The following is a 13,696-nucleotide window of genomic DNA, read 5'->3' as shown; positions in this document are numbered from 1 at the left end:
CTTCTATTTTTCTTTTAATATTATCAATTTTCTTTTTATTTTCTGGTAATAGAAGGTTTTCATTTATTAATTTGTATTTTATTTCTTCTTTTAAAGAGCATAAAAATGTTTCCTTATTTTTTATAGTCTGTTTGACATTATTAACTTCTTTAACCTTAGCTTTATCTATGAAATCGAATTTTACCTTATGTCCATCTAGATTTGATTCAATTCCTGTACTATCTATTTTCAAGGGATATAATAAATTTAAGAAAGGAGTTCCAAGAATAACAGCTGGACTTAACCCCTTAACTATTATAAATGGCATTTCAAAGCAATTTCCATTATTGCACAAAGCAGCATTAGATCATTTATATTTTATCATTAGTTTAATCCCATCTGCTGTATTGAGTATCTGAGTAGTCTTGTCAAAATATTTAGTTGATACTAATCCCTCATTTATACAATTAAGGTCTGCGCCTGAGTCTATTAAGGCAAGGGATTGAAAGCTATATTCTATGTTTACTATTATTCTTATTAGGGTAAACCATTTTTGAGTAATTACTCTATCCAATAAATTTAGATAGTTGTTTTTTTGTAAATCTTTATTGATTGGGTCAGAGAATTCTGGCATGTCTAAATCAGGAGAAACAACTGGTGGTATTATTCTTTTATGGGTATCTAAAAGGCTATCAAATTCTAATTAATCATTAGTTCCTTCGTTTGAAAAGTCAGCAGCCATTTCTAAAATCGTTATTCTATTTGTAAGATGCTGGACCTCACTTTTTACCTCATTTATTTCTTGCTTTAAATCTGAAATAGAAGGTTCCTTTCATATAATATCTCTTTTATTGATTCTTTTAAGTATTTCTACAAAACTATATTCTTCCTGTGTTTTAACAAGAGGAGCAGGTTTATTTTTTATTTCAGCTATTTTCAAATATTGTGTTAAGGCTTCCCTTTTAGCTTCTGGATCAGATATTTTATCTTTTAAATCTATAATTAGATTTTCTTCATTTGTAAGAGTATTAACCATTTTGCAAAGACAATCTTCTATATCTTCTTCAGAGTTTGAGCTACTTAAGATTAGATTTTCATCCTCGATTCTCCCTATAAGAGACTCTGTATCGGAGTCTGATGTATTCATATCGGATTCATCATCTATTTGAAGTATATCATAAATCTGGGTTTTGATTACTTCTTTTAGCTGTAAGGCATTGATTTTCTTTTTAACCTTACAATTATTTTTATGATGTCCTACCTTCTCACAATTATAACATACTAGAAGCTTTCTTTTTCCTTTTTTGTATTTGGCTTTTGGGGCAAATTTCTTAGTGAACTTTACCTAATATCTTTCTTTTAATTTATACTTCTTATTCTTATTTTTTCTTTTATAGATTTTATCTGATGAGAGTACAGTATTATAACTAAAATGTGTGCAAAAATCTCATAACTCCTTTTTCCCTGTCATTCTCTGTTTGTCCAATTGCCTCTTTAATTTTAAATCAATGCATAGGGCAAGACTTTCTGTACAAATTTCTACAGACAGTTCTCCTACAGTGTAAAGGGAGTAAGGGATTATTCCTTGATTCTTATTTTTTAGTCTGGTTTTCACCTTCTCAGCAAACAAATAGGGTAGACCTGCTATGAATTTTTCCTTCCAATGGTCCGTACTACTATCCTCTCGAGTTAGAAGGCGTGAAAAGAATACATCCTTATACTACTTATAATGAGATAATGTTGGACATCTACTCCCTACAAAGTGGATGGTTATTGTATAGATGAGTGTATTGACAGCATCGTTCTCACAATGAGGAATATCTTGATTGAATTCATTCTTTACATTTCATTGTCTTGTAGCATTTAATATTTGATTTTTAGTGGTTTCACTCATATTAAAGTCCCACCAGCCTCGTAGCCATCTAGTAAAACCACAGACAATAGCCTTAGCTACTTCCTAGTCATGATTTCCTGCTACTTTACAGGCAATGGCATACATAGCGATATGCTTCATGGTATCGAGTATCTGATAGTCAGACATACCATCAATATTCTAATTGACGATTGTCCTTCCTGAGTAGGATACAGTATGAGAAACCAAATCTTCTTCAAACTGTATATCTACCGGGGTTGGCCTAGTATGGTACATTCTTGATTGAGCAGTAGTAGGTCTCCATTTTTTCCCATAATCTATCCTATTGATATTCAAACTATTTTCTTTGAAGGCTTCTTCTATTTTGAATATTTCTTCCTCATTTGCTTAATTTGCTTCTAGCACCATGGCTTCTGATTTATTTATGGAGGAGGTTTAAATAATACAGCCTTTTTCTCTTGTCTTTTACTATTCTGCCCTTGAGGTCTTTCTATTATATTTTCAATCCTAGTTGTTTGTTTTCCAATAGTCTGTAAACAGAGATTGGTATAATTAGTTTGTTCGATTATATGTGGGATCATTTCTATATTATGGCCGTGTTCATTAGGAGCCATTTTATAAGGAGATGCTTTTGTTTCTAGTTTACCTTTTATTACTCCTTTAATTTGTAGGCTTTTCTCAGGGGGATGTATACTTAGGATCTCTTCTCCTTCAGTCGTATAAAAGGTTTGGTATTGATTTTGCAGAGTATTTAGCTAAAAGTTAGGGACATGAGTATCATTTTCTTTGAGGGTTAATTTCAACCAATCAAAGAAGCCTATGTTTTGCTTATTTCTTTTTATAAACTTATTGTATCTTTTATGAAATGCATCTAATAATTCTTGAGAAAATTCTGTTAGATACCATTCCCTTATTTCTCTATTGGCTTCAGACAGGTAATCATTTTTTAACAATTCTATATTTAATTTTTCGTTCTTCTGAAGTATCAAGACTTGAAAATCGAGATCTGAGTATGTTGGGTCATTCCCTGATGGACTAGGATCATATGGTATGAGTATATTACTATCTGTTCTTGTCAATCCCTGTATTATTGGTTTATCTTGTAAAGATGAGGTAGAGTGTCTAGAAGGTATAGGTATTCTTCTTGGAGGTCCCACTATATCATCTGAAAAATTCAATCTAATTCTTCGACTAGAGTTGAATTGTATTTCAATATTTCCGTCAAGATGTTCCACTATTTGATCTGATTCATTATTTATAAGGATCCTATACTGTTGGTTTTCATTATGGATAGACCAATTTTCTGGGATAATTACTTGAGACCAGTTTATTGATTTTGGGATAACAGTATTGGACTTTTCTATATTTGTTTGGAAGAAGACTGTATGTCCTCTGGTATCCATTTGCAAAACATTTGGACTAGGTGTATTCATAATTTTAAAACATATCCTATAGATTAGAGCTATATTCTGAGAGCCCGGATCCCTTGAGTTTTTATATTAAGTGTAAGTACTTTAAGGAGGTTGAGATCACTTAGAGATACTGAATAATTAGGAAAGCAATTAAAATAAACAGGACCACTACACAAACTAGATTCTATAACTCCTAATAAAGAATCAGTAAATTTGTTATGTCTATTATCTCTAAGACATAATAATATGGAGTTATTTAATCCTAGTCTAGTAAGCGGTTTTACAGCAATTTGTATAAAGCCTATGTATAGATACTTATAATCTTTATTTTTGTGAGTCTGAATCATTTTATTTGATAATAACAACTTTCTTGTTCACTATTAACTAACAAACTTTGTTCTACCGTTTTTATTGCATAGCTAGTTCTAAACTCAAAAGTACCTTTTTTTATAAATATCAGTAATAAGAACTCTTGGTATGTTCCAATTATGTATTTGTCTTTCTATGTTGTCAATTATTATCTCTTCCTTAGTTTTTATCCTTAGTGTACCACTAGATGATGATAATGTCCTATTGGATATTGTCCTAATAAAATTTTCCATTTAGGATAACAGATGAATACTCGGATCAATAGATTTATGTCACGGTGCCGTTTCGCGGCTCTCCTGGCCCTTACCTTACCTTTATACCTACAGATGCATCCATATGCAAATTGCACCCTTTAAAAACACATCTAACAAAATGTTTTCTAAAACAATTAATATAAGCCGTCCATTTTAATGCAATGCTTAGATCAACACATTCGAAGGATCTTTTCTTTCCTAATTTCTCGAATATTGCATCACTTTCATCTATGGATTTCACATCCAATGACTGAAAGTGATTGTCCCCTCCTTATACAAAAAAAGAAAATGGTCTTATAGATGAAATTCTGTAAGTTTAACAATTTCCCTATGTTTATGTCAGGTACCTCGATCTCTGCAGCCCGAAACAAGGTCTGCATTGAATTTTTCACCGTCGGAAAGGGAACTTGTAACCATATCCAGCGCAAGGCCGTGTGCCGTAAGGAGGTCCAAGGGTGGAGTGGCCATGCCCAGAGAATCTGCACCTGTGCGAGTGCCAATACATATGCTGACGCATCATCTAATATTAAGAAATTATGAATAAATGAATCAAAATAAATGAGACTATAAATTCTTCTTATTGAGGAACTGGACAAGCTCGCCATTTTTGAAACGTTGATTATGTTGTTGTAATGGTGATCTACGATGTAGGCCAATCTCCAGTGTCTGATAGTTTTGGGCAACTTTAGTTTGATCATGACCGAAGCAATCTGTACTAGGGCAGTATTTTGCAGTTTTCATTTTACCAAATGACCCCATAGAGTTGAGAAAAAACTTAGATGATGATGATTTCAGTATAATAGATGCTTCCCTGCTTCTGCTCGAGCAATCCATCCAATAGAAAAAAGGTTAATCAGACTTTGTAAATGCTTCGAAATTTTGATGTCAAAATATTGCATAGGGACTATCCGATTTTTGCACAGTTCTCTAAAAAGACAGACCATCCGATTTTTGCACAGTTAAATTGTTTAGATATCCAAAATCAGCTAATTTGATGCAGCACTTGCATTTAGTGTGTCCATTAGATGTTTAATGTGCTTATATCTATTTCAAAACTCAAAAAGTTCAAATAAAAAGGCCAACAGTACATCCTTTTTTTTTTTTTAAAGTTGTCAATAGCACATCCTCAAGTGTAAAAACAGTTTTGTTGTCATTAAATGAATGATACATCCGAGCTTTATCCCAAATCTTTTGGGGGGGTGGGGGGTGGGGGCTACAAAAATCGTGTTCCATTCAAGATTCATTAATCATTAAGTGAATGATACAAAAGTTCAGAATGGATTAACTCTCCAACTTGAACCATTAATACAAGGATTATGAAGTAAAAAAGGTAGAGAAGCACAAGCGTCGGTCATAAGGAAAGCCAAAAGCAAAGTTCCACAACAGTCTAGAGTTTTGTTCTCATTTTCTTTGTGGGTTCAATGCCTTCTTCCGTGCTTTTGAATTTTTTATCTGATTTACTGTTATACACAGGAAGAAGCATTATCCATCAAGCAAAAAAAGAAATAAGGAAATGCATAAATAAATAAAATAAATAGACGAGTTTTTGATAAGCCAGGGCTTCGTGAAACTTCTTTTCTTTTTTGGGTATATCAAATGGGAGTACAAGCCCCTACCAATTTTTTGAAATATTTAGTAGTTTTCAGATGCGCAAGTAGGAATGATACCTACACAGATAACTGAGACTCAGGTGGTACGACCACCACGACCTCAACCCCATTCCCAGGTCATAAAACTTGAGAGGGCCTCACCTCAAAATGGTGTACTAGAAATTAGATGCAACACTTGAGAACCTTGTGATGTTCTTCAGATCAATTTCTGCCCCTAGCTGTGGATTTTGGAACTCCAAAAAACAGTGCAAATCTTACAGACCTGTAAAGACTTGAAACGGACAACCTAGAAAAAATATTACAAGATGGAACATTTTTAGAGCTTAAAATCGAATTCTTTAGGTCCATGGTTGTTGAGGTGTAGATAAATAATATGAAAAATTTATGGGGCTGGAGCCACGTTTTCCAACAAGGTTTAAGGTGTTCGATGCATCAAGCCATGACATCACAAAATACGTTTCCTCAATTAAAAACAAAATATTATCTAACAGTTTGCAAAAGTAATAGTCAGAAAGAAAGATATTGCCAAGATAGAATAAAATTTATTGCGTTCTTAATAAGAGACTATGATATATGAAAAATACATAATATGACATTATCCCAAATGGCAGTATTCTTAACAGTGCATTGCATTATAAAATAAAGGAAATACATATACATCTGGGTGTAATCCATTTAGATAGAAGAAAGACGAATAACCAGAAAGGCATCTAATAGCAAAGATGGAGAAACTCTTGAATAAACATCTTTCTCTTTTTGATACAATTATTGAATAAAACATTAAAACAACCAATGAACATCATTTTGCTTATCTAAAATAAAGACAAGTAATAGCATGAATACTAACATATCTAGAGAACATAACTAGAATATGAATGATAAATAAATAATGATAGCTAATAAAGCATAAAATAAAAACATGGAATTCACTAGAAAGGTGTACATTCAGCATGTAATTCAATAGAAACATGGAATTCACTAGAAGGCGTACACCCCCTTGGTATTTGGCAAAGATTTATGATGAGATTATATACATTTGCAGGGATATGGATGTTTGCTGGATATATATCTCGAGGATGTCCAACGAGCTCGCCGACTTCCTGGCGAAGGATGGGGCGAGGGCTCATGAAGAAGTGCACACCTGGCCCAATTCCGCTTTAGACCTAAGAAGAATTACTTAGAAGGAAAACTCACTGTATTCGGGCATCTTATTTAGCCCACTTTTGTTATTCCACTGTAAACTTTGCAAGGGGCCAGTTTTTTGTGAACCCATTGTAAACTTTATAAGGGGACTATTCTATAACCCCATTTTTTGTTAAGGGGACTATTCTATAACCCCATTTTTTGTATAGGATCCTTCGACCTATTCTTTTTTATCGATGAGTCCCGCCTAGAGGGCACTCTCGGACTAACCTCCAACTTGTACTTCGTTCCATTCAGCAATACAAATGTTAACGTTTATCAGAAAAAAAATGTGTACATTCAACAGAATCGATCATTCTTGTACATAAAGTTCCAACTTTGAACATACTAAAACACCAACTTAGAAAGAGTTTTCTGGCTGCAAATGCAGAACATGTAGATCACATTAGATACGAACCAAAAGCCATCTTTTCGATAAGATATTGTAAGGCCCAATTTGGACAGTTCGGATATATTGATTGACCATAGTGCCCAGCTACAATACTAAACCACTTATAATTATGTAATAATTCATATGATAACCCAATCAAATATCTTACATCATTATTATGACAATCGTAAGGCCCCGTTTGTGTTTTGGTTGCCTAGACCACTTATAAGTATGTAATAATTCATTTGATAACCCAATCAAATATCTTAGATGATTATTATGACAACAAAATTGTGAGGCCCTATCTGAATGTTTTGGTTGTCATATCCAAGGGACATCTTTAGTTGGCTTTATGGGAAACTGTGATAAGAGGTAAGACACAGGGGTCATAACAAGTAGAACAGTATCCACTTTTTTGCTGATAGAGAGAAAAGGTATTTTCTTTTGTATCCATACGTGCAAATGCCCCTTTTCACCGGCATTTTGCTAATAAGAGGGGTTCCAAAAGTTTAAAACCTCTGCAGATGGTGGTGTGCCAAGCTGCACACTACCCACTCAGGCACAACTACCGTGAAGTGAAATCTCTACGGCCGAAAAAGTGAGGCCTAAGATAATCTACACAACAACCTCTAATCCTCATACAATCGTCATTCCTTGTTCTTTGAATTCAATAGATGTCTTTGATTGATTTCTCTCAAAAAAAAAAAAAAAAAAAGATGTCTTTGATTAATCTTAACTGTTTATTTCACACTAATCCATTTATTTTTTATTGTGTTGATTAAATATTTTGCCACAGCCCACAAGCAAACATTTAATGCACAAAATCTAAGTTGTAGGTAGAAACAATGTCAACTTTCTAATTTCAAAGAATGCCTCAAATCAATATTGATCTCAACAAAATATGAACGCTATAAGCAACTAAATGTCAATGAATATAATGGCACCATAACTTTGAGCTATTTTGGCATATCAGACATGAAATTGAACATTTCAACTCATTATTCCAAAATTGTTACACAAGTGCTCATACTATATCTTGGACAACCACTAGAGGCAATGGATATCAAAGAAACAAAAGTAGAATCAGCTGATTTTACAACAGACAATAGGTTAAAGGCCATTCTGATTCTAAACCAGTATTCATAAAATGGAAAAACAGAGGAGGACCAGTCAAAAGCAAAAATCATGAAAAAAAAGGTCTCAATTTTATAAATCCAAAAAAGGTTATGAGGAAGATAGAAAACCTTTGATTCAACAATCAAAAAGCAAGGAAGCCTCCATGGAACCCATGATCATAGAATCATTTCTGGGTTGCCCTTGCTTTCTTCATAGATCCGGCGCAAGTAATCTGCCTCTTCTCCAAAACACCCCACAAATTTTTGCAAGAATATCCTCTCCGACAACAAACAAACTGATGATAATTTCACATCCTTCTTGAGCAACTTCTTCGATCTCAAAGCTTGCAAAACATTGTTCCTCGGTATCACCCTTCCCCCCAAGCTATAACCAAAAATTTTTGGATTCATAATCAAATGGAACAAAACATCCTTTTGTTTGTTAACAAAATACTCCATTGTTTCCTTCAACTTCTTCACCGAGAGAGACATTGTATAAGGTGCCCTCCGAAACATTGAAAATACATGATCTTCCGAGCACCCAAAACTCTTAAAAATGTCAACTTTTGCCTGCCATGTCTCCTTATTCATCGAGCTGAATGCATGAAGAGCATGAGCAAACATCAAAGAATTCGGATTAAAGCCCATCTCTATAATTTTCTCACAATTTTCCTTAAGTCTTTTGGGGTTATGAGAAAGCAACCTAGGCCGGACGATTGTCAATTGTTGCAGTTGTGAGGGACCAACTCCATAGCTCTCCATGCACCTCATATTGGGTAGGATTCTTTCCTCAATGGGAAATGAAAGCGTCCAACTATTTCTCAGAACTCTAAGAACATTTTCATTGGTTTTCAAATAGCTTTTGAGGAATTCAATGGTTGGGGCGATCCTCTTCTCTGCACTGTAATAGACGATGAATGCACGTGGAGATAGAAACGCCCCGAGATCAGGACCAGAGAGACCCAAATCTTCGAGCATTTCAAACTTGGGTTTTAGGGTTTTCTCAACATTGGCCACAAGAATCTTGGGGCTCTTCGTTACAATGGAACAGATATGGGCATCATGAAAACCAGAGTCTTTGAGGAATTTTAGCACACATATCGGATTTTTGGTGGGTTTATTGAGGCCCAACCGGGAAGAAGAGGCAACGGCCAAGGCTGATTCTTTAGAGAGGCCAAGTGAGTCCATTAGAAGATTAACAATTGAAGAAGAAGAAGAAGGAGGAGAAGCACTTAAGAGAAGTCCATGTCCAGTGAGAGAAGGAGACGGAGTGAGAAGAGAGGTTTTTGTGGAATAGAGTTCAAAGGAAGAAGAGAAAGAAGGAAAAGGAATGAGAAGGGAAAATACATAGTGGGGTTTCAAGAGAGAGAGTGCCTGGAGTTTTTCCAAAGCCATTACTTCGAAGACGTTATAGAAACACCATTGAAGATGGAGAGGGAGATTTGTGACTGGTAAAGGAAAGGAAACAGTGGAGCTGGTAGAGAGAAAGAGATCTTGAAGGGTTACAATGTCACAATTTTAGAGAGAGAGAGAGAGAGAGAAACATACCGGGAAAGGGAGGAGCATGGGCCGTTTCTCACTCCTCTTCTGCAAATACGCCGCTCCCTCCCCCATCGGGAAACAACGGTTTTTGATCCAAGTTGAAAAAAGTGGGAGGGAGACACAGTTTGTTACTAAGAATTGAACCCGAATTCTCCTAGAATTTTGCGGATATGCCCTTCACTTTAAGGTTAACTTGTTAACTATGCCACGAGCACTGTTTAAAAACTTGCTTACGTGGATTGAAAATCGTTGATCCGAATTGTAGATCATCAATTCGGATTGAAATTTTTTATTATATTGGATTGTACACAAATCGAGCATTTTTCTGTTGTATATAGATGTCATAATCATTCCCACTTATAAAATATCAAATTGGATTTTTTGGAGTGAGTCATGAAATCTGAGAAATTTTTTTTTTTTTTTGGAACTGTACGTCTATTCAATAACACTCTTACAACCACAAAAATGATCGGGTACTCTATGTACAAAAGACAAATGGTCTCTTTATAGACAATTCTATATCATATTAACATGTTTAGTTCTTTTTTGAAAAAAATGTTAAAAGGCATTGGTTACTGTAGTTGAATGCTGCTCAGGGGGTTCATAGATCAAATCACATGAGATGTAACCGTTTGAATAGAAAGCATGTAATTTCTTTTTTTTTTTATTTGAGGCTTAGATTTTGGTTTTAGGACTTAGTATTATTATTATTATTATTATATTTTTTTTGATTGTTCGCTCTTACTTTCATTTTAAGTGCGAGATGTACTTCGAGCTATGTATAGAAGAAAAGGCAAAAGAAAGAAGAATGAAAACCAGATAATGAAAACCACACAACCCTTCCTCTGCATCCTTGCTTGGCATTGGGATACCTTGAGAGAGAGGTGCCTCTAACAAATAAGGAGAGGAAAAAGAATAGGGAAGGGTACCCAAAATTCTCATTGAAAGAATAGGAAACAAAAGAGAAGAGAATTAAAAATGACCTTAGCTAATGTCCTCCTGATATTCTAGCCAACTCATCAGCATGATGGTTGCTTTATCTGGGATACATGCTGATAACTTTATTACCCTCTAGTTCCATTCGAATTTTATCTATATTAAGTCTCTATCTCCTAAGGGGTTGAAGAGGGGTGGGAGTATCATGGAATTACATTTGTCTGAGTCTCCTTCTATAACCACCTTCTTATAGTTACGGCCCGGTCTGTGTACTCCTTATCTAACTGCTTGGAGCTCATCCTCATTGTCTGTGCAGGGAGAAAGAGCACCACTATGCGTTACCTATATAATGACTATGGTCTCACAGCTAACGACGCCATAGAGTTCTCATCTGTGACAATATCATCGAGAGGGCAAATTCTTTTTCCAACTAATTGGGTTCGGTTATATAAACTGGTTTCCTCATTTTTTTCACACAATACAAATGTTTGTAATGATCATCCCTCTCTTTCTAAGTTGTTCCACAGTCAAGCATCTGTCTCTGAAGGCCTTCACTCCATTCGGAACATAGAAGGTCCACACTTTGTTGATCCCAGGGAGAAGTCTATGATAGCCGTCACAAGCCATATGTTTGTAAAGAGACCCCACTGAAAAATTTCCCCCCGGATCAAGGTCCCAAATAACGACATCCGTGGTAATACAGTTGCTTTAGAAGGACAGTGTATGGTGATTCTAGCACGTCTCTTAAAATTTTATATGTGACAATCCTCCTAAGTGGGTGTTTTGCTGGAGGAATCAAATATATAATTTACTTCTTGAGGAGTATACTATGCTAAAAGTAGTTTTGACATTGTTGGATTTTCCTTTCCTTTGAAGGAAAATGTCAGAAAAGTAAGAGAGATTTTCTCAAATACTATGTCTTGATGAGAGCTTCAAGCAATTTGTATAGAGAGTAGAGATGCCCTTTAATGAATTGGAATGTTTTTGTCACTGAATAAAAAGATTTTTTAATTGCACCCCTCTAAGAACTTGAAAAACTAATATCTTAAGATTGAATAGAAACGTCCAATTTTTAAAAGGTATCTAAGTGTTAGGAAAGTTAAATTTCATTTTTTTTCATTAATAATCATTTAGTGATTCTAAGATGGTTACCAAATTTCAGATTGAAAAAAACCTCTCGAGTAGGTCATTTAACCAAGGGAATAGATGTAAATTATGGTCCCGAAAGAGCATAGTATATGCGCTCATACATGAAAAACATGCAACTGTTCATGAATTCAAGTAGCCATCAGTCACACTGATTTGTTTTTTAACTTTAATTATGATCGCGTTTAATAGTTGCTCTATGCCTATCACAATTATAACCCTGATCGCGCAAATACTTCACATGCTTCTTGTAGACCTTATCTTTCTTTTGTTTCCATTGATACAACAGTAGATAAATTTTCTCTATGTTTAACTCTTTCCAATTTGTGAATGTAGGACTAAATCCCCAACTCCGCCATGGCCAGCCAATCCGAACCCCAGATAAAAGAAGAGGGTTGTGTTAGATGAACAGGTCACGCAATATTTCACTGCATCTTTTCTTGAGGCCGACTCCAAATATTGAGATAAAATTTTGATAATGATGACGATGACTAAAACCCATCTCCTGCAGCATATGACAAGCATTACTTTTTACAAGACTATGACTTTTGATGAAATATAAATTTATAGGATTTTTCTTATAAAATGCTAACTTACACCTTCTTGGACAGCAAGATATGTAAAATATTCACATTAGGTTAGATCATGTCATGGACCCATGGCTCCCCATTTCATTATCTATGATTTTCAATCTAGACCTATTCCCATTGCATTGAAGCAAAGAAAGGTAAAACCCATTTCCAGGCCCATGCTTTCTCTTTCTCCTTTTTTTTTTTTAAGAAAATTAGGCCCATGCTTTTTCCTTCAACTAAACTGAAGACACTAAAAATTGCTTGGATTTAACTAGCACTTTCAATCGCTTAGTGCAAGAAAGGAGAAGAGAGTTTTCTTCATTATCTTCATCACGAAATCATAAGCTACATTGAACTCAATTTGTGACAGAGATGGCGGATCTAGAGAGAGAAATAGTGCGTTTGTTCATGGTTTAGGTGAGCCACTCTAGATAGAAAATAAGGTTAGAAGTGAGAGAAATGGAAGGGGGCTTTTGAAATCCATATAATGGTCCGTTCCCATCTTTTAAAAACTTGCTAACAGCCTCCGGTGGTTTAGCTCCGGCTCCGAACCGGTGGATGACCGGTTTGGGTTTAAAGACCCCTGGACTCCTCTAATTCTGGTCCAAATCAGTTGGTGACCAGTTTATTAGACCCCATGTAATGAAATTAAAGAGCTTTCCCAACACATGCGAGCCAGTGTATTTTCTAAATAAAATAAATATCGTTTGTTCAAATACGGGAGATTTTTTTGTTTTTTCTAATATGAAATTTTAGGATCCATTTGAAAATCATTAGATAATTATTTCAAAAACGTTTCGAATGTTATATTATTAAGGGATTGTATACAAAGAGACCATTTATCTTTTGTACATTGAGATGATAATCATTCTTGTCATTAAAATTTCAAAATGGGTGGTCGTAAGAGTGTCATTAAATAGACATAAAATTCCAACAAAAAAATTCTTGGACTTCGTGACTTATATCTAACGATCTCAATAAAAAATTTTGGACTAAAAACATCCTTCTGAGGCTTATATCTAACGATCTCAGTAAAATGGATGGCCTATATTTATTGGGCTAGAATGAAAACGTTCTAGAGCATTTTTTCAAAATTTTCTTTTTTGTGATTGTTCTTCAAAATGAAAAGAGTATACATTTAAAAAATCGTGTTAAATAAATGTTTTTAACATGGTTACATTATACTTCTATATAACCATTGCATGAAAGCATTCCCCTATATATATATATATAGAGAGAGAGAGAGAGAGAGGAAAAAGCGCTTGGGTGAGCCCACTAGCTCATGGAATAATATAAGCCCAACGACCCAAATTGA

General features: G+C 34.7%; 1 protein-coding gene and 1 long non-coding RNA gene across 8 annotated transcripts; one reads left to right on the top strand and one right to left on the bottom strand.

Annotated features, from left to right (window-relative positions):
- Positions 1 to 4,008: 4,008 nt before the first annotated feature.
- On the bottom strand, positions 4,009 to 9,883 carry LOC18422192 (transcription termination factor MTERF8, chloroplastic). 6 transcript variants are annotated; one of them, XR_016054938.1, is made up of 3 exons: positions 8,315 to 9,828; positions 5,639 to 5,783; positions 4,009 to 4,372 (listed from the first exon to the last, which is right to left on the bottom strand). XR_016054938.1 is itself a non-coding variant. In XM_006827005.4 (2 exons), the coding sequence occupies exon 1, from the start codon at positions 9,578 to 9,580 to the stop codon at positions 8,363 to 8,365; it is 1,218 nt and encodes a 405-aa protein (XP_006827068.4). In that variant the 5' UTR covers positions 9,581 to 9,883; the 3' UTR covers positions 4,009 to 4,372; positions 8,315 to 8,362. The 6 variants fall into 6 exon arrangements, 2 of the variants coding, with proteins under 2 accessions (XP_006827068.4, XP_020520393.2); XR_016054940.1 differs by having other exon boundaries at positions 5,639 to 5,715; XR_016054939.1 differs by lacking the exon at positions 4,009 to 4,372 and adding an exon at positions 5,095 to 5,347.
- A 618-nt stretch (positions 9,884 to 10,501) lies between these two features.
- LOC148782613 (uncharacterized) lies at positions 10,502 to 12,306 on the top strand. Of its 2 annotated transcripts, none has more exons than XR_016054937.1 (2): positions 10,502 to 11,354; positions 12,146 to 12,306. It is a non-coding gene; the product is annotated as an uncharacterized LOC148782613 (long non-coding RNA). The 2 variants fall into 2 exon arrangements; XR_016054936.1 differs by having other exon boundaries at positions 10,502 to 11,357.
- The last annotated feature ends 1,390 nt before the right edge of the window (positions 12,307 to 13,696 follow it).

Source organism: Amborella trichopoda, chromosome 4, assembly GCF_054954075.1.
Source record: "Amborella trichopoda isolate Santa Cruz 75 chromosome 4, AtrichopodaSantaCruz75HAP2 v2.0, whole genome shotgun sequence".
In the NCBI taxonomy this organism is placed as follows: Eukaryota; Viridiplantae; Streptophyta; class Magnoliopsida; order Amborellales; family Amborellaceae; genus Amborella; species Amborella trichopoda.
This window is presented reverse-complemented; position numbering and strand designations above follow the sequence as displayed.

Excerpts from the sequence above, each read along its gene's own strand:
- LOC18422192 (XM_006827005.4), bottom strand. The coding sequence starts at position 9,580 with ATGGCTTTGGAAAAACTCCAGGCACTCTCTCTCTTGAAACCCCACTAT.